General features: G+C 46.6%; 2 protein-coding genes and 2 non-coding genes across 5 annotated transcripts; 1 reads left to right on the top strand and 3 right to left on the bottom strand.

Annotated features, from left to right (window-relative positions):
- On the top strand, positions 1-1,244 carry Ost4 (oligosaccharyltransferase complex subunit 4, non-catalytic). The gene is made up of 3 exons (XM_076834009.1): positions 1-90; positions 218-355; positions 996-1,244. The coding sequence occupies exon 2, from the start codon at positions 219-221 to the stop codon at positions 330-332; it is 114 nt and encodes a 37-aa protein (XP_076690124.1). The 5' UTR covers positions 1-90; position 218; the 3' UTR covers positions 333-355; positions 996-1,244.
- A 736-nt stretch (positions 1,245-1,980) lies between these two features.
- Agbl5 (AGBL carboxypeptidase 5) lies at positions 1,981-18,996 on the bottom strand. 2 transcript variants are annotated; one of them, XM_076834007.2, is made up of 15 exons: positions 18,880-18,996; positions 17,509-17,775; positions 17,101-17,272; positions 16,624-16,787; positions 15,910-16,087; positions 15,481-15,659; positions 14,620-15,076; positions 13,956-14,125; positions 13,392-13,527; positions 12,196-12,398; positions 11,456-11,670; positions 4,210-4,365; positions 2,948-3,060; positions 2,604-2,650; positions 1,981-2,109 (listed from the first exon to the last, which is right to left on the bottom strand). In XM_076834007.2, exons 2-15 carry the CDS (start codon positions 17,727-17,729, stop codon positions 2,061-2,063), a joined length of 2,460 nt encoding a protein of 819 aa, XP_076690122.1. In that variant the 5' UTR covers positions 17,730-17,775; positions 18,880-18,996; the 3' UTR covers positions 1,981-2,060. The 2 variants fall into 2 exon arrangements, with proteins under 2 accessions (XP_076690122.1, XP_076690123.1); XM_076834008.2 differs by lacking the exons at positions 1,981-2,109; positions 2,604-2,650; positions 2,948-3,060 and adding an exon at positions 3,635-3,874.
- Positions 18,997-19,398: 402 nt separating this feature from the next.
- Trnaa-agc (transfer RNA alanine (anticodon AGC)) lies at positions 19,399-19,471 on the bottom strand. Its single transcript has one exon. It is a non-coding gene; the product is annotated as a tRNA-Ala (tRNA).
- Positions 19,472-19,825: 354 nt separating this feature from the next.
- Positions 19,826-19,914, bottom strand: Trnay-gua (transfer RNA tyrosine (anticodon GUA)). Its single transcript is given in 2 exon segments — positions 19,826-19,861; positions 19,878-19,914. It is a non-coding gene; the product is annotated as a tRNA-Tyr (tRNA).
- Positions 19,915-20,337: the final 423 nt, after the last annotated feature.

The following is a 20,337-nucleotide window of genomic DNA, read 5'->3' as shown; positions in this document are numbered from 1 at the left end:
TTCTTGGGCCGCAGCTGACGCTACGAAGTTCCGGTCCAAGTCTCCTACCTCCAGCTGGTACGCTGGTCCGAGCGGAGTCGAGCTGGTCAGGTGAGAGGCACGCAGGCGCTGTCTCACGGGCCAGCCCCAAGTTGGCTGGGTCGCGGGGGCCCAGACTCGCCCTAGAGAGCGCGAGAAGCGTGCCGACTCGAGGCTCAGTCCCTCCCCTTCTCCGCAGGATGATCACAGACGTTCAGCTCGCCATCTTCGCCAACATGCTGGGCGTGTCGCTATTCTTGCTTGTGGTTCTCTATCACTACGTGGCGGTCAACAATCCCAAGAAGCAGGAATGAAAGTGGCGCTTTCTCCGCCCCAGGTAACGGTCGGGGCTGTAGCGCCCAGCCCCCAGAGAGCTGAGTGGAGAGGACCGCGTTAGGGCCTGCAAGGTTCGAAACTTTAAATCCGAAAGTGTCGGGCCAAGCATGAGACAGTCCAGAATTGAGCCCCTTTATCCGCAGAGTACAGTGCTTTGCAGTGCCCTGCTCCTTCCTCCTAAACTTTTCCCTGTGAGGATAGGATAGGATGGGGTGGGGTGGGGGTATATCCCAATCTTCCTCGGTCCCTATCTTCTTGGGTTTTCCAGTAGCAAGTTGCCCAAGTTGGGGGGTATTGGAGGCACTGGCAGCGGTAGAAGCAAAGGTGCCATGAGGATAAGCGTTCTTAAATAGCCGCCACTTTTCCAGGGTTGTTTAGGCTTCTTATTTATTTTTTTTTTTGAGCGGGTGAAAAATGTAGACTTCTATTTCCATATTCTTAAGCCAGAGTCATTGGTTTAGGGGTTGGGTACTGTAGACCCAAGCTAGAAAGAAGAAAGTGAGGGTGGGGAGCTTGGGAACCAACCTTAAGTTTGGGTCACAGATGTAAAGGGGAACAGGTTCACTGGGAGTTGCCTCCAGGATTCCCAGGGGAAAGCTGCAGCATTTTCCTTACCTCAGGTCTTTCCCCCTCTTTTCTAGGGTTCCAGGCCATAGTCTGAGGCAAGATGGAGGGTGTGAGGGGCCTTCACACTTCACTTCATCCCTTCTACCCATCACAACATACAAAGCAACTACACCTGGATTTTTCCAAACAACTTTTATTTCCTCAAAGTCTTCCTTAACCCTATGGAACAAGAAGCTGCCACTGAATAGGGCCCAGTATAGGGGCTGCTTTTCTACTCCCTCCCCTCCCCCCAATACAAAAATATAGATATATATTTTTTGTGGTCCCAAAATCTTGTGCTGTGGAGGGAGGGAAGGGGTACAGGTCCCTGTTTTGTCCCGTCTCAAGGTAATGCTCTGCAAGGCCTCAGATAGTGGCTGGCATTCCAAAGAGTTATGTTGTAACATGGAATCTGCAGCCCAAGGAGGGGACTGTCATATTTCTCACTGTGTTCCCCCACTTTGGGACCGTATCCTGGGCATGGAAGTAAAGGCATTATCAAACCCGGGGAGAAACGGTGAGTGGGGGAGATTTAGGGACAAAACAAACCTCAGGCTGGCCCAAGGGCCCCCTGCTGTAACAAATCCTGGATGGGACATCAGATAGAGTACAGGAAATAGGAGAAAAGGCAGGGGCAGAGCGGGGCCGTGGGGGGCCAGCCTGAGGCATCCTGCAACAGAAGAGAAGAATCAAGGTTATGGTCTGTTAGCCAGAGGCTGGTAGCTTTAAGAGAAGAGAGGCAGCTTGATGGCTGCACAGAGGTCACATGCTGGAACCTGCTAGCTAGCTCCTAGGCCTTAAGACCCTAACTAGCAGTTGTTTTCTAGTCCTTTTAAATAAACACTGGGGTCATGATGGAATAAAAATCAGGAACTAGATGCTTAACGAAAGCACATTCAGTCTTTGGGGTTAAAGGGAGTAGGGAAGGATGAAAATGATCTGGAATGGTAGAAATGGAGATGAGGGAATAGAAGAAATGAGGAGAGGGCCGAGAGAACTGGGTCTAGGTGCTCACCCTGGTATAGCAGGACGGGGTCCCGGCTCTGGCTCACTGATTTCTCTGGTCCTGGAGATAGGGGATGTGGGGCCTGAAGAGCCTCTTATCCCTCTGCAAGTCGGCGGTGAGCCCCGGCCCAACCTGGGCCTAGCCTGTGTAGACAGGATTAGGCTAAGAGGCTGGGTTCTTCCATGAGCTTTTCTGCTTCTAGGTTTGCCTCTTGAGTTTCCATGCATAAGAGTCTAGTATAGGAGTCAACAGAGGTAGTAGAGCCTTGAATTCCTGGGCACTGTTTCTAGTTGAGAGGATGAGGCAAGATAACAGAACTCCTAGCTTCAGTCCATGACTATGTATTCCAAGTCTTACGTAACTAGCACAAAGGTGGCAGAAGGACCTAGCATTTAGCCTTCATGGGTATACCATGGCCAAGGCCTGCCTGAGTAGAAAAGCACTGTGTAGAAATATGAGGGACTGGTAGACCTCCTTCAGGTCCTTCTAGGCCTTAGCCCCTGCCAGAGCAGCTTAAGCTTCACCCATCCAGTCAGCTTCTGCCTGTACCCAACTTTAGCTAAACTAATATGGGGATCTGGACTGACTTGGAGGTGGTGGCAAGGCTGTTCCTAGGAGCAGCAACCAAATGTGTTACCTGGGGAATCCGGGACCCCTCCTGGCGGAAACTCTCCTCGGGCAGGTCTGGGCAGAAAGAGAGGAGAAGCTAAGGGCAGGGGCAGGGAAAGCCAAAGCTAGCAGGCTGAGGTTGGGGTGCATCTGGCAGGGACAGTGGGGTTGGAAGCAAGCAAGACACCTGGCTGATGGGGATTGGGGTGGGGCTAGGCAGATAAGCACTCAGGCACCAGAGCAGCTGTATGATATGGCTGGAAGTGGAGGCTATAAAGCAGGGCTGAGCATTTTCCCTCCCACTGCCCCGATGAACAGTGCCTTGATGGGTTCTGCCAGACTTCTTATGATGGGGACCAGAGAAAATGTTACCTGCAATCGAGTCCTGATGCAGGGGATCCGAGCGCCAGCCCCTAGCAGACCTTTCCCAATCACCATGACAGCCTCTGGCTTGTCCCCTGAAGATAAGAGTGAGCAGCTGCTCCCTAAAGAACAGAGGAAACTGATCACCAAGGTAGGGGCTATGAAGAAAGGAGGTAATTTCCTTTAGATCAGTTTCTCAACTTTGGCTGTGTGTGTGTGTGTGTGTGTGTGTGTGTGTGTGTGGTATACGCACGCTTTTAGTGCTGGGGATTGAACCTAGGACTTTGTGCATGCTAAGGTAGAACTCTACTGCTGAGCTGTACCACCAGCCCCCAATCTTCCACTATTGACATTTTGTGTTGGGTAATCCTTTGTTGTAGGAGCTCTTTTGCACATTGTAGGATGATGAGCAGCATCTACTATATGCAGTTTCCTCCCCAGGCCTCCTCCATTGTTACAACCAAAAAGTCTCCATATGTTGCTGGGCAAGATCACCCCTGAGTGAAGCTTCACTCTGGTCCAAGAGGGAGAGCAGAGAACTTTTGACTAGAAATAGAATCTACTCAAATTTAAGTACTATATAAATTTATAGACCTTGGGGCCACTCCAATCATATATTTAGGCATTTAAGGATCAAGTCCACTCTATCCAAGACCTGGATTGAGGGCTACCCATTGAATTGACAGGTTGGGAGCAGTGGCTCGGGGTAAGGCAGAAATCAATTCCATCCAGTCCTTTACACATCTGGGTCTATAGCTTAAAAGGAGAGTAGATGGCTTAAGTTTTCTGTGGATGATAGGACACTGCAGTGATGACAGGTGAAAGGCCTATGCTTTTTTTCTTCTCCAGTTTTGTCTTAATGTTGCCCAGCTTCTGGAATCGGGGAACTTGGGTAAGTGGCACTTTGCAGGTAGGAAAAGTCCTCAGGTTCCTCAACTATAAAAATGAGGATTAAATTAGATAGTGTGTATAGCAGTGCCTGGCACATAGTAAACATTCAATAAGTGTTATTTTATTTTACAAAGACGACATTTCAGTAAGTCCCAGCCTCCTGTACAAAGGCACAGGTTTAGAGATTTAGGGTACCAGGAGGATAACTGGTGCTCTTGGCTGGAGTGCCTTGTATTATATCAGGTCAAGGGAGCCCAAATTAGGTGGCAGTGTGGCTGAAGGAATTTCTTCAAGCTTAACTGGGTGCCTGGTCTAAACCCTGGGTGGTAGGGAAGGGAAGAAGCTGGCCAACCCAGATTTCAGTGGCAGTGGGTACAGACCTGATAGACTGAGTGAATTGGGCAGGAGGCAGGAGCCCAGGTTGCGTGAGGAGGCTGGGCCAGTACTAGCAGGAGTTGGGGATGGGGCCAGGCTGCTTGCAGGAGGTCGATGGTTCAGTGGCTGTTGCCTCCGTCTCCTGTCCTGGCTTCGGGGCTCTGAGTGGAAAGGACACAAGCAGGTTAGTCACGCACTATTAGCTAGTCTTCACTGACCTGCTGGCTCCCCTTGGTCAGAATTTGTGTTTGTAAGCTTGTCATCAGACCAGCACCCTTCTTTAGAAGTAACTATACAATGGGTAGAAAGACCTTTAGAATTTATTTTCAGTTATTCATTTCTTGGGTCTTCATCTTACCAATTCATTCTTTTGGCAGGAAATTATTGAATTTGGCTTCTAAAACTACTTTCCTAGGTTCTCCTCTTACCTCTAACTGCTCCTCTTCAATTGATCTTCCTGCCTCTTAAATGTCCATGTTCCCTACCATTCTGTCCTTAGGTCTCTCTTGTTCTATTTACTCTTATATTCCCAAATCTCTTTCTAGCCCTTTCTCCTGAAATCCAGCTGTACTTGTCCACTGGACATTTCTACCTGGAAGTCCCCTATGACCAAACCAAAACAGTTTCTCCCTCCCTCATTCTTCTTATCTTGGTGAAAAACCTAGAAACCCTGTTTTATCTTTCTACTCCTCCCTTACATTTAGGTTTGTATTTAGTCAAATCCTGATAGTTCTACCTCTGCATTCATCTGAATTCCTCCTTTCTTCTCCCTTGCCATTGTACAGATACATACAGATCTTTAATTTCCACTCAAATTTATTTCCCTATTGGTTTCCCCAGCTTGAATATCTTTCTTTTTACCATCCATCCTTCACATAGGTACCACAAATTCCTTTTCTAAAACAGAGACCTGGTCAGAAATCACTGTGGCTTAGGCAAGGGGAAGTATTGAATGTCTTTTAAAGGATAAAGTCTAAACCTTTTTACATGGCCCATTCAAAACTCTGCCCAGTGTTGTTCCAATCCACATATCCTTCGTACAACGCTGACCATCTGATCTCTTATACCCTTTGCTATAGCTCCTGCTGCTACTATTTGTGTAGTTCCTCTAGAATTTCTTTCCCTTTCTAGTGAAACCGAGCATCTTCCCTGTCCCATCTCAAAATGTTATCTCTGTGAGGCTCCTTGACAATTAAGAGAGTTAAAACTAATTGTTCATTGTCCTTTGTTAAATGGCTAGTTGTTGTTCATGGATTCATCATCGCTTGGAGTTAAAAAATACATTTATACTCTGGGGCAACCCTTCCTAAGGCTGGATCCTTACTGCTATCTGTTCTGAAGGGTAAGGTCCCAGTGGGATAGATGGAGAATGGATGGAGTAGGGAGGCTTGCAGATTCAGTAGGTACTTCCTCATCACAGAGGGAAAACTGGTGCCAAATACTTTTTTTTTTTTTTTTTTTTTGTAGTAATGGAGGTTGAACCCAGGGCCTGGCGCATGTTAGGCAAGTATTTCACCATTGAGCTATATCCCCAGCCTCCCAGACCCCCAATACTCTTGAACTTCCAGAACCAAGTTTGGTGAGTTACCAGCATGCCAGTGCCCTAACACGTGTTGGGTGTGAAAAGCCTCTGATATTGGAAGTAGGCGACCTCAACTTCATCTTATCTAGCTGCAGTAAGCAATAGTAACAGGCAGTATCATGAATACTTCTGAAAGTTTTCCAGATTAAAAAAAGAAGAAGGGCTGGGGTTGTGGCTCAGCGGTAGAGCACTCACCTAGAATGTGTGAGGCCCTGGGTTTGATTCTCAGCACTACATAAAAAAAAAATAAAATGAAGATATTGTGTCCAACTACAACTAAAAAATAAATAGAAGAATTTTTAAAAAGCACAAAGATCTCAGAATGGAAATCATTCTAGCTATGTGAAGTTGTGCTGAGGCACTAGGTGCCAATTAAGATTCAAGGTATGTTCTCATAAGAGTCAAAAACAACCAGACCTTAGAGGCCTGTTTGAGAGTTGGCACAGAGTTACCAACATAACCACAGAAGCCAGAGAGACTTAGCTACAGTCAAATAACCTAAAACATTAGCCACCACCAATGACTTAAGAGATACCCTAAGGCCAAGACTTGGGTAATGCTGTGATTAAAACGAACATCAGAATGATGTGTAGGTGACAGTGCATAGTAGGCAGAAATAATGAAGTTGATTGAGGAAATCACAGATTTGTAGACTATCTGAGAAATATCTATACAGAGAGGCATGCTGAAACCACGTTAAGGGATGAACTCTCCCCCTTTCTTGGGGTGAGATGAGAGACTTCGGGACATTATTGGTTATAGTAATAAACTGGATGACACTTCAGAAGTTGTGAAGCAAAATAGGCAAATGATGTAAAAACTGCCAATGCAAAATGGAGAAGGGATCATAGGAAAGATATTAAGGTTGTAACTCAGGAATTCCACCCCAATCAGGGTTTTAGGATGGGGACAAGGTCTGATTTAGGGGAAAGGCTTGCTCTGAAAGTATAAGGTATTTAAAAGAAGCATTTCAGCCAATCTTCTCTTAAAAGACTGCCTCAAGACCTGGCCAGGATTGCCTATAATTTGTTAGCGCACACAGTTTCTAGTGTTTTGACTCTTGGCCCCTACTGTAATCTAGGCCTACTTAGTCCCTGTTGAGGCAAAAAGGAAATGGAGGAGCCCCAATTCTATATGTTTTGGTTCTATAGAAACAGCAGCTTAAGGCTGAGTGCAAGAGTGATACATGATCAGCTGTGTGCCCAGAGGTTATAAGATATTTTATGGAATCAGCCAGAGGTTCCATGTTGGGGTGGCAAGACAGTCCGAGGGCTAAGGTCTGAGGGTTGAGCCAAACTGATCTCACCTTGTGAAAGTTAAAATGGATGTTCTAAAGTCTCAATTTAGAATAGGAGTTAGTTGACTTGTGCCTATACCCTGTTTCATCTCCGCAAAAATCTTTAGAACTGTCCCCTATGGAATACCCCAGGTCTTATTAAATCCCTGGGATGATCACAGGCCTGGTTTTTGCTCTCAATTAAAGTTTTTATTCATTCAAAAAATATTTGCCTTCTACCTAATAAAGAGCTAGGCACAGTGCCAGATGCTAAATAGATGTGTTGGGAGACATTTCTTGATACTATAATTTACAGTGGTAAATGTAGAAGTGGCAATGGCAATGCAGGCACTAATCCTGTTGACTCCAGGGAACCTCTACTCACTGCTGGACATTAGCTGTTCTACCAAAAATTGCCTGTCAGCTGAGCAAAGGCATTAGAGATCAGCAAAGAGTTCTGGTAACCTCAGGTTTAAGCGACAGGTGGGAGGGATAAGAGCAATGGTGGTAGTGACATCTGAAGGCTCCTGCTTTTATACTTTAGCACCTTGTCTTGTCATACCAGCATTCTTTTGGATAGGCTGGGGAGCCAGGAAGGAAGTTCCAAATTGTTGAATGAGACTATTGCTGGAACTCCGGGCTAGGACTAGAATAAAACAAGTGAAGTACCTAGAATGCAAAAGTGAAGAAGGCACCTGCACAGCCCTGAGAGTGAGTACCTGGGTGTCCTAGGTGTCTCACCTGCCTCCCCCTAGTCTTTGCCCTACTTTAATTCATATTTAATGGATATAAGGAAAAAAATGTTTTACCTCCCCAGCCCCAGCAGGCCCTTCTTTAGCTCTGTACCTGCTTTTGCAATGAAGGCTTTTGAATTCTCTCAATTCATCACTGCATTAGCTATTCTCCAGTGACAACTACTTCCCCTACATCAACACAGCAATCTGAGAAGGTGTTACTTCAGAACATGTTTTGTGGCTAGGGAGAACTAAGTAGAGAAGATTCTGGCACAAAGGTCAGAGGATGCTCATAGCTAATGTTTACTGAACTTACAACCTTCTGTTCCAAGGCTATTCCTGTTTGCCCCAAGTTGGCCTTCTAAAATATTATCTCCCAGCCTCCAGACAGGACCTGTCAAACTAGTGCCCTGAATCTCTGCCTTAAGCTCCTGGTTGAGCTGCCTCGATCTTTTCTGAGATTCACTGGATAGCCCAATCTTGTACTTGTTTTAGCCAATAAGGATAGTGAATTAAATGTACAGTTAAATATATTTTTCTCGAGGTACTGGAGACTGAACCCAGAGCCTCATGCATACTAGGGAGGTGTTCTACCATTTAGTTACATACCAAAGCTCTTTTATTTTGAGACAGTGTCTTGCTAAGTTTCCCAGGCTGTCCTGGACTTTGCAATCCTCCTGCCCCAACCTCCAAGTAGCTGGGATTATAGGCATGTGCCACTGCATCTGGCTGAGTGACATAATTTTTATCTATTAGTGGAAATTATAAATTCACATGTCAAAAAAAATCCTTTTCCAAATCAATTCTAATTTGGGGTTGAAAGTGTAGCTCATTTATAGTTAAGATTTCTAAGATATGGGGGTTATGATCTTTCTAGATGAGAAAACAAAATATAGCTAGATGTGGCAGAGGCCAAAATACCAGATGTATGCAGCAGAAGTGTCACAAAGTGACAGGACAGATAACACAGGACAAAGAAGTTTTCCCAAGAGTTGGTTGAAGATACCATGTCCAAATGGCACATCAGAATGTGGCCCCTATCCCAAACTAGGGTCAGTCTTCCATCTTGCATGCTTAAAAAATAAAGCAGCAAAAATCACAGTACCAGCAAATGTCCAGGGGAACAGAGTCAAAATTCCTGGGATCTCACCTTTCAACTCCTTACAGTATCCCTGTTTGGTATTATTAGTAACTTATCTTGATTCCTTGATTGTATAGTTTCCTAATTCTTAGAAATATTTGTGCAAGTCCCTGGGGTGTCTCTGTCCTGGTACTCTTTCTACTTCTAAGCTCATTCCCTGGGGAAACATGCCTTCTCCCTTGATTTTTACCTGGCACCTATATGTGGATCACTCCTAGACCTCCAACCCCTTTGGCTCACCTTTTCTTCAGTCCTTTTCTGCCTGCAGGGCATATATATATATAATCTCCTAAGGCATCCAAGCAAATCTGAAGTAGATCACTTATCACCCCACCACTACCAAAACAATGTCTTAAATGCTACCCTTACTTCTTCCTTTAGCATGTATCCTTGAAAGCCTCATAGTTCCTCTCTACCCAGGAGTTCTGTTCCTGATCCTGACTGTCATTTATCATTTTTGGAATGTTTTTATCAAACCATCTACTACTTGTTCTTCAAAACTATTTCTTAACTGAACATTCTTTGGTTAATTACTCGTGTTAATCTACCACAGTAGCTCTAAATGTCCTGGATGTTTATGATGTGAGTATGCTTGTATGTTGTATTTACTGTCCTGTTTGCTCTGTTAAGTTCCAAGTCAATCAGCTAGGAATTATTTAGTACTGATGCTGCATATTTTCTATTAGTTATCTGATGAAGTAACAGAGAAATAGAATACACATCCCTTACCTCACGGAGCTCAAAAGTGTTTTGCATTGGGAGGGGAACTCGGAGGATGTCAATAGAATACTGACTAAACACTGCCTAGAATCCTCCAGTGACAACCTAAAAAAGGCCTTTTCTCTTTGTGGTCAGAGGATAATTTATGATGCTGATGAAGTAATACCCAGGAACCCTGAGTTATGAGCTAGGGAAGGCTGACCAAAAAAGAAAGGAAAAGAAAACAGAAGAAAAATTTCATCCGGATTTAACATGCGAAATTAGTTACAATGGAGCATGCAAAAGTATCAGCTGGAATAACTCTGCCACTTAATAGCCCTGCAATCCTGGACACTCTTCAACAGCCTAAGTTTCCTTATCAGAAAAATGGAAACATCACCTATCCCACAGGTCCTCATGAGAACTGCATGAAATTATTTGAAACTCTCTTGTTTTCTATTAAATACAGTTTAAACATAAGATATCAATATTAGTTTAATACTCTTTCAAATACAGTATGCAAAGTAGTCTGTACCAATGAAGACAGAATCTCAAAGAACAGGGTTTGGAATATAAACTGGATGAGACTGAATATCAGAATTCGTTTTTGGGGGGCCACTGGGGATCAAACTCAGGGACACTTTACCACTGAACCATATCCCTAGCCCCCCCCCCCTTTTAAACTTGGAGACGGTCTTGCTAATTTCTTTAGGGCTTCACCAAGTTGCTGAGGCCGAACTCGAACTTGCAGTTCTCCTGCCTCAGCCTCCCAAGTGGCTAGGATTATAAAAGTGTGTCACCACAACTGGCTCAAGAATAGAATATTATAATGGTCAAAACTGATAAAGGCCATTGCTATTATAATGGTCAAAACTGGTAAAGGCCATTGCTCCATATGGCTTCTCTGCAGTCAGATTTACAGCCACTGACCCAGTGCATATCACATCTGTTCAAAAGCTAGGTTGCAAACTGAGAGCAAGAATATGCTAAATAAGGATGGGTGTAGGTAGAAGATAACCAAAGCACTTCATTCCAGCTTACAGGCCTCCATATTTAGCTAACTTCTGTAACCCTGATGGCACATACAATATTCATATGATATATAGCGTAATTTGGGGAAGTTGCCCTATTACAATCTCTCTCCCTTCATAATCCAGCTTACTTCCAGTTACCGTCCCTTTTTCTCTGTAATTTTCTGTGGAAAAATACACAGAAAAAAAAGAATCTTTCAGGCAAAACCTAGTGGTAATGATGCAGTTGAGCATTGTGACCACTGATAGAAAGGGCTAGATACTTGATTTGTGAGCCTAGAACAGAAGCTTCTGTAGTTTGTTCCATTTTTCCTTGAAAGAGTTGGAATCCTTATATCACTTTCTGAATAAGCTCTGAAGCCAGGACAATTTCAGCCCATAAAGACCACGACAGGATCCTCCATCTTTATAGTGCTGCAATTTGGATTCTAAGGACATTCTTCTGTACTGCTTCCAAGAAAATACAATGATATTGTCTTTGATGTGGAGCCTCAATGTCTGTGTTTGGCACTGCTTCAACTAGTGTTTTGTCCTTGGAAACTTCCCCAGCTCCTAACGTGCTGAAGCCCAGATCCCCAGGTTTCCCCCTGTGGCCACATGTAACATCCTCTGGAGTCATGCCGCAGGGAACACGAAGGTCGCAGGAGAGGTTGTAGATTCTGCTACAGACTAATTTTATTGATTCACCCCTTGGTCCTGGGCCAAGTGTATGTCTTCAAGCTCTCATTTTCCCCAGCAATGTCCCAAACAACCGAACACCTGCTGCAGGGGCTCCCAGACTGGCTTACCTCTGACAGGACCCAGCACCCGGTGGTTGACCTTTTGGGTGCTAGAGCCCAGGCCTGGCAGCCCTGCAGGCCGACTGCCATGAAAAGGAAAGCTGGGGGAGTTCTTCATCTGTGGAGAATTCTGTTGGCTGCTGCTGCTACCACCAGCACTTGTGCCAGTGCTAAAACTTCGGGCCCGGCTCAAGGTGTTTTCAGAGCAGGAAATGGGCAATACACTGCAAAGAAGCAGATGCCAATCAACTCTGGGCCAGGCTTTCTCAGGGCTTTCCCCAGGGTCTGATGTTCAGTAAAACTTTCACCTTGGGGTAAAAGAACTCATTTAAAGGAAGAAGGGAGGAATTCATCTCCATAGATGCGGTATTTAACCTGGGGCATACCAGCTAATAGCAGGTCTGTCCTGAGCAGCTTTATCTCCCAATGGATTCCCCCCTTACAGCCTTGGCACTAGCCCTTCCACTTCTTTCAATCAATCATTCACCACCTTTGAAAGTTTAGTGCAAAGTTCTATAATAGGGAGTCCCTTGGCCTGATTTTCAGGTCTCTTAGAAGTATGTAGCTCCTGGTGAAAGGGAAGTGGATCCCATCTCAAAAAAATGATCTTGCTAATTCTAATTTACCCAGAAAATTCTCAGCATGTGGTACGTTTAGAAAGAGGGAAGGAATACAAATCCCATGGAACTCCTAGGTCTAAAAGCCTTGCCCACTCTCCTGCCCTCTCCCTGCCATGCTGCTGGTCTTACTTGTTACTTTTGGGTGGAGTTCGAGAGCCTCTCTTCTTGCTGATGCCCATGTTCACAGTGCTGCTGAGGCCTCGGGTGTTTCGTACATGCTTTAGCATCCAGGCCCGTAGGTTAGTGAGGCTGCTGTGCTCTGACAGCACAATTCGTGGCCATGGATTACATTCTGCCATGTCCAGAGCGGCAATGGCCATAGCTCGTCCTACCTGTGGGGGATTCCAGTTTGGCTTAGCATCTTGGACCCATAATCCAGGCTGCTATGTGGGGTGGGTTACATAGCACAAAGGAAGGGAAAAAGAGGCCAGACCTAAAATCTGCTCACTGGGTACCCTAAATTTTGTGCCTAGATGTTCCCTAACCATTGACTATTTTAGGACACTCATCCATTTTAATAATGAAGGGAGATACTAGGGATTCAACCCAGGTTCACTAAGCTACATCCCCAATTCTTTTTATTTTTTATTTTGAGACAGGGTCTCACTCATTTGCTGAGACTGACCTTAAACTTGCCATCCTCCTGCCTCAGCCTCAGTCACTATGATTATGGGCATGTGCTACCACATCTAATTCCTTAATTAACTAATTAATTAATTTTGGTACTTGGGATTGAACCCAGGGTATTTTACCACTGAGCTATATCCCCAGTCCTTTATTTTTTTAAATTTTGAGACAGGGCCTTAATTTATAAATTGCTGAGACTGGCCTGGAACTTGAAATCATCCCACCCCAGCCTCCCAAATTGCTGGGGTTACATGTGTATGCAACCACACCTGCTGGGACCTCATTTATTATGGCAGGGGCAGATGTGCTTTCTGGCTCACATAAAGGAATTCTAACAGAAGGTGTTAGAATTTCTTTTCTAACCTGAAGCTCTTTCTACTCCCTTTGAATGCCCTAGAATAAGTAGTCACCAAGATCACAATAGTGGGGGTACTTTTGAGCCCAGGAGTAAATAAACCTTCCAACAGAATGAGAAAGACCAACTCAGAGGTAAAGAATCTGACTCAGATGTGCTAGAGGATTCTCTGTTCATCCTCTCAATACCCTTACAGTCTATAGGAGCCATGCTCCTATTAACACAGTGGTGAGATGATTACAGCAATGAACATCTCTGTAGAAGACCTTAGAGTCAGGTAACACGAGGGAAGGTCTTTCCAGGTTTGAGGTTCCCCTTTCCCACTTATGCCAAGGATTCATACCTGCTCAAATAGTTCCACAGTGTATCTGGAAGGGAAAGCTGGCGGGGGAGGAGGGCTGGCACGCCCATTGTCGTGGCAGGCAGCAGGGATGCTGTTTACTGAGCGTCCAGTGTTGTAGTTGCATTCAAGTGTGTAGCTAAGACACAAAGACCTTTATCAGTGTCCTACCTGAATGGATATCATGACAACCACAGGGGCCAGCCCTGTGGTCTAAGAAGATAATTACTTGGAAAAAAGTGAACACAAGTAGAAGGTGCTAACAACCCCTAGCAACTAGCTATTTACCTTGGCACCACACTATGTACCCAGTAAATCCCAGAAAAGGAGAGTCCTAGACTAAAATAATCCTGCTGATTGTAAGGTTCTCTTTTGAAAAGACTTGGATAGTCCTGGCCCCCTCAGGCCCTAAGCTGCCTATTATTTTCTTCATTTTGCTGCACTGGGACTGAACCCAGGGCACTAGGCATGCTAGGCAAATGCTCTACCACTGAGCTACACCCACAGACCCAGGGTATTTTCTTTAGGGAAGCTATCTCCTCAACTAAATACCAGTTTCCACCCAACCTGTGGATTATCCCTGAGGCTTTGTAGATTGCAACACGACCGCTTCCCTCTTTGGATTGGCCATCTCTACGGTCTCGAGCGTACATATTTTTCTCTGAGAAATTGCAGCCCTGGAAGTCAAAGTGGGCTGAATTCAAGGAGATGAGCTTTGGATATAGCATGTTTTCCACCTGTTGAGGGGAGAAAAATGTTCTTAGAAAGAGAGACAGAAAGAAGGGACAAGGGGCAAAGGAGAGATAGCAAGCATATGGCCATGTGACTCATACACAGCAGATACCACTATAACCCTAAAACTGTCAGTAGCAATTAACATTTTTAAAATTTTCAATGTTTGACATTATTTCTAGGTGTTAAGAAGATATAATTCTATCACATTTTAAGTTCTAAGTTTCTTTTCTCCAATAATGCAAAATTTTCCTTTTCTCTTGGTTCCCCAAACTCTTAAGACTATGATGCTGACAACATGAACCTCACTCAAAGGCATGATTTAATGGGATTTAATGATACAAGGCCCCGATGCTGATTCTTCTTGGCTCTTTGAAGGTCATATAGAGGCAGTCTGTACAGTACTTTCTGTCAGGCTATGTTCCTTCTCTATGTTCCTTGCCTAGCCTTTATAACTACAATGATTCCCACATTCACATGACATCCTTAGGACTCCTACCTGGGTGCTCTCATCACTAAAGCTGTTTCCGTACATGAAGCAGCCCCTTTTGGAAGCATGTCCGTGCAGGTCCACATAGTAAGCAACACCACTCTCTTTGGGGGGAATTGTGTCAGGGGCTGGTGCCTCAAGTTCAGTAGACTGTTCTGGCATAATCCACTCACTGTTGGCCTTCTGTTCCACTGGTTCTGCCTGGGTCCAGGTCTCAGGGTTATCACTGTCAGATAACTGTCCAAGACGACTTTCATTGTGGAGATTGTTGGCTTTCTCAAGATCAGAAAGAGGAGCATCACAAGGGAGGCGGGGACTGGGCTCATGTTCAGAGGGACTCTGGGAGTTCAGACGAGAGTGCACATGGTGGTAAAGAAGCACAGCTTTAGCCCCAAAGATGGCCGGGTGCAGGACAGCATCAGGCTTCAGGTACTGACGGTTCAGATTCACTCCCCGTGAATCAGTGCTGTAGGAAAACAGGGACTGAAGCAAGGTCTAGAGGCCTGAGCCAGTGGATGACAAGGAGACTAAGAGATTGACTTATCAAAGAGAGGCTGAAATTGTGCTAGGAAAGAAGTACAGACAGGACCCCTCACTGACCTGATGTCAACCTAAGATACCAGAGAAACCTAAGGATAGCTCCCTCCACCCAGATAGGCCTGCACCTATCCTAGTTTTGCTCCTTCCTAGGAATGCCACTAGATGAAATTCCCCTCTCAGGCCTCTGGAACATCAGATGGGCCTGCCCTTGTTAAGGCGCAAGAGGATTGGGAATACAGGAGAAGCTAGAAGGTAGCAATCTTTCACTGAGGAAAAAATGGCATATAGGAGGACTGGGAGCAATCCAGAAAGGATGGGGAGACTACTTACCGGTAGTGGCCCCGGACCACACCATCAGGATTCAACATGGGAATCAGCTTAAATACAAAAAGGCGGCGTAGGGTTTGGGCCCGGGGGTCATCGGGTCGAAGGATGAAGTCCAGAAAGCCATTGAAGACAAAGCTAGATGGAGTCTCCCCAGGGTGTACTCTGCTGCTTAAGAAGAAGATCTGAGGTGGAGAAGAGAGCAGACAGTTACACTATGGTTCCACTGACACATCAGGAAGGAGTGGATGAGGCAGAAAAAGCCACTGGACTGCCAGCTGCCTGGGTCTGCAAGTGAAGCAGCAGCTGTCACCCTTGCCTTAGGCTATAGGCTGAGCTAGGTCCAGGATGCCTAGAGAAAACAGCTTTAAGCTAGTCACAGTGTCTGGAGCTACAAAAAGGGCAAAGAACTGCCTTTATGCTCTCCCCACTCACCCTCTTGCCTGTAAAACGGAATGGTCGGGGGGTGCTGGTATCAGGAAACAGCTGCTCTAGGCGGGGCTCTCGATCTTCTCGAAGCCCATGGCAGGAAGTGATTGTTAACAGATCTACACGAAGTCCATCCAGAGAATAGCAAAGGAGCTCTCGGTGGTAATAGATGGTATCCAGGGGGCTGCAGGAATAAAAATAATTACTCCAGAAGTTCCAAAAGACCTAGCAAGAGGTGGGCCTCATCACCAGCCCAGATTTGTAAAATCTCATCCTTCATCCTAACCTCTTGGCCCCACAGTCCTTCACACTAGGATTTGGGTGGGTTTAGCATTGCTAGGATGCAGACTACAGGTCAGAGTGAGTTTATTGTTTTTTCCCCAGTTAATGTCTTCTTAAAATAGAATACTTTGTGTAGACAGAGACAGTTGCCCTCTGGGGGAACAGATGAGCAATGGCAGTGCTGGTTAAATCACAGATAATTGACAATTGAGCACTAGGATAGTAAGAGGCTTGAACTGGCAGGAAGGAGTGGACTAGATGGGATATACTGAAGCCAAGATCACAAGGAAACACATTTTTCAAAGGTGTCCAAAATCCCACATTCTGTACAGAGAAAAGACTGATGAAGTTTTGGTGCAGAGATTTTAGAGTAAATTCCAGAAATAGCAGAGATGCAGATACAGGAAGGTGTAGCAGGAGTAAGAATGGGGTTGGCACCTGTTATGGGTAGGGTGGTTCTCCAGAAAGCGCTGGTCTAGTTGGTTTAGCAAATCCTGGCAGTCACTGTAGGAGAAGGGGTAGCAGAAGGCGAAGAAGGTGGTGGCCCCACGGCCCTCCACAAAACGGTGAACAAAGGATAACACAAACTGCGTCTCTGTCATCTGAGGAGCAGAGAAAGAAGAGGGAGGAGCAACATGCCATTTGTGTCAGAACTGAGCTCCTTTTGGGGTCAATAGGAACTGACCTTACACCCTTTTCACCTCTACCAACTTCCTTCCCTCCCTCTGATACTTTCCATTAAGACAACCAGCTCTGTGGGGCTTCCAAAGGCAGGGGCTCACCTTAGCAGTGTAAGGAAAACTGACACAGTAACCTGGGGTCCCACCTGCCTACTACTCTCTACCAGGAGCGAATTTATTGTTTACTTTCCTCTACTAGCACTCAAGTCCTCTTTCTTCTTCATGGAGAACTTACTTCAAAGGTGGGCCGGTCTCGAATGCGTTCCCAGCGTGGCCGGTAGGGCAGTGTGCGCACAAAGGGGGCCATACCCTGGGAATAAAGTTTGCTTTGCTTGTTCATGTTCATAATGTTGATCTTGATGAGTTTCCCTGGAGTTCCTCCCCGGACACTGAAGTAAAACCACGACCTGAGGGCCAGAGGAGAGATAGGTCATTATATTTGGGAGGTTGAAGACAGGACATGGTGGGAGCCCTGGAGCACACCAAACTGGGAAATGGCTACTTAGCAAGGAGGGGAAGAGGTGAGGAGGGGCTGGAAGAGGAAGGGTATGAACAAGTAAGTCATACGGCCTCCAACTGAAGCATGGATTTGGGTACCTGAACATGCCTTTTCTCCTTCCACCCTCCGATTCTTTCCTCATACCTGTTCCCGTTCTCAAATTCGGTTTCAGCACAGTCTGGTCGGGTCCACACGTTGAACTCGTAGTCAGGGGAAGAAGCAATGCTAACAGTGGGGGCCGATGCCCCTCCTCCTACTCCTACTCCTTCCCCATCACTAGACACAGATTCCACCTTTTCCACATGGGCTAGATTCCCTGAATCAAAGCGAGAACTGAACAGCAATCCCCCACAGCGCAGCTCCATGGTGGGGCTGGGAAAGCATCCTCTTGCCCCACTCTGGCCCTGAGAGCTGGGGAAAAGAGGGTTGGGGTAGGAAGGGAGAACAAAAATTAAACAAGATTTTTTGGGTATCTCTGGATAATTGAGAGCTGTTCTTAGGGAGTGTCCTGTGAAGCAAAATGCTTGCTCATTAAAAAATGTGGACGTGACCTTCCAGCAAGACCAAGAGAAAAACAATACTCTACCCCACGCTAAGGGTTATGACTGACTTAAAGGGATCCCATTTTGCTATAATGCCCTGTTTTCAAATCAAATAAATACGCAGTGGCTAAAGTGTTGAGACTAGAGCAAAGTTTTTTTGTAGTTCAAAGAGTAGAGACTGAGAAATCAGATTTCCAAAAACTAGCCATTACACACTTCCCCACAGCACATGGCCATCTTTAGAGATGGCCATTCTGGACCTATTCCAGGAGAACCAAAACTCTTCTGTTTGAATGACTTGCTCCCTCCCTTTGCTCCTGTGTCCTCACAAGTACCGACCAGAATTCTGCTGTTGCTTTCCTGGGCCCTGAAGGGCTGATTCGTCCCTTTTTTCTTTTCTTTCTTTTCTTTTTCTTTTTTTGCTCCTACTCTATGCCTATTATGGACGAAAACTATAAAAGTGTGGTCTGTGCCAAGCCAAAGGAAACTGGGCAGATACCACCTGCTCACCTAGAGCCCTCAGCTCAGCTCCAGTTAAGGCACGGGTCTGTTTCCATTTCTTGCCCTGTAGACACTGGAACCCCTGCAAAAGCTACCCTGGTAGTTGTGGGTCAGTAACGGGTGTCCTAAACACTGCTAAAAAAGCTGAGCTAATAGAGTCCCACCTGGGGGGCAAGGGGTGGCTTCGCGACCCTCGAACTCGGGAGGTCCCTCACACTGTCGGGCTTGCCCTGTTTGGAGAAACTGGAAGGGTTGAGACAGACACACTGGAGGGGGTGGGAAGGCACGGCCTAGGGGTCAGAGGTGAGGCTACAAAGGGCAGGAGGCTGAGGACGGCCACCCGGCAGCTGGGCAGGCAGGGGCGGGGTCGCCTGTCGCGGCCAGGCCGGGGGCGGGGTGGCCTTCGAGAGGGGCTCGGGCTGGAGGGGCTGCGAGAAGGGGGCGGGGCCGCAATGCACGCAGAGCCCCTCACCTCTCTCCGGGCCGGTGCTCCCGCTCCCTCTCCCGCTAGCGAGGCGGCACCTCGGGCCCCGGCACCCGGGTCCTCCACCCAGGACCCAAACAAAACCCGAGTGCCGCGGTGCCGGGACCCCGCTCTGCCAGGAAACAAGAAGTCTCTCGCCTATTGGCCGCGGCTGCAGCTGGCTACCCGCCCAGTAAAGCGCACTGCCATTGGTCAGCAAGCAGGGTTCCGCGCACGTTAGCGGGTACCTGCACCAGTGCCGTTTGGGGGCTGTGGCGGACAAGCGCGGCCAGGATTCCAGCCAAGTCTCTGTAGGCGGTTAACGGCCTGTCTCCCAGAGGCGGGAAAGATAAAAGTGACCGAGCAGGAGTCGGGAAAAGACTCACTGCGAATAAAAGGGAACCATATGGAGCCGATCACCGCTTAGTGTGCCCCTCATTATACTGTATATTAAAACACCCACCCAGGTTCTGCCGATCTCCCCGCCAGCCTGTGTAAAGAGCAGGAAGAAAAAAAGACTCGTCGTAGTGGAGGATGCGGGCATCGATCCCGCTACCTCTCGCATGCTAAGCGAGCGCTCTACCATTTGAGCTAATCCCCCAGCTGCTGGTGCTCGCTTTCCTTTTGCTTTACAGGTTGTTTCGAGCTGTCCACCGACCAATGGATAGATCAACTGCAGTTAGGGATATTTATTTAACAATGGGAGCGGGGGCAAACTTTTGAAAATAAGGCATATAATAACTACACATAAAGAATAAAGGTCTACTTTGTGGCACACGTCGATATTTCTTCGTATGTGACGCTTACCCGAGCTGTACCAACCAACACTGTACCACTGTACCACCAACACTGCCGGTCTTACCCGATATCCGAAGTATCAACACAAAGTCATTGCTGACCTCTAAGGAAGCCATAGGTAATCGAACTAAATTGGAGTTAAAAAGATTGTACGAAGTCCTTCGAGCCGGAATCGAACCAGCGACCTAAGGATTGCCACGGGGTTTCCACTACAGTCCTCCGCTCTACCAACTGAGCTATCGAAGGCCTCGTTGCTGAGACGGCCTGCAGGTTCCCCTCTAATAGCTACCGAGGCTATATTCTTTCAATGAGCCTGTTCCCCACCCTGATTTTCAGCCAAAGCAACCCGCCGCGACTGGAGTTTCTTCGGGTTCCACAGAGCTGGAGATGGGTAAGAACGCTGCCCCAAACTCCAGTTCCTAACCCAGGGCGAAAGAAACCTAGGAAACGTGCTTCACTGACGTTTCCCTGCTTTTTACAGAATGTTGCGCCCTGTGGCACTGCCTACAGATCGCAAACGCGTAGACAGCCGTCACACGGTTGAGTTTCTGGGCAGCGTTTCTCCATCTTGTGGGCTCACGGGCTCCACGTCGCGACGCGCAATTCCACTGCGTAAAGCCGATGCATCGTATTTGCTTCTTTAGTTCCACAGTTCCCTTCATTTTTCGG

Source organism: Callospermophilus lateralis, chromosome 14, assembly GCF_048772815.1.
Source record: "Callospermophilus lateralis isolate mCalLat2 chromosome 14, mCalLat2.hap1, whole genome shotgun sequence".
Classification (NCBI taxonomy): domain Eukaryota; kingdom Metazoa; phylum Chordata; class Mammalia; order Rodentia; family Sciuridae; genus Callospermophilus; species Callospermophilus lateralis.
The sequence above is the reverse complement of the archived record's forward strand: the minus strand, read 5'-3'. Positions and strand labels throughout refer to the sequence as shown.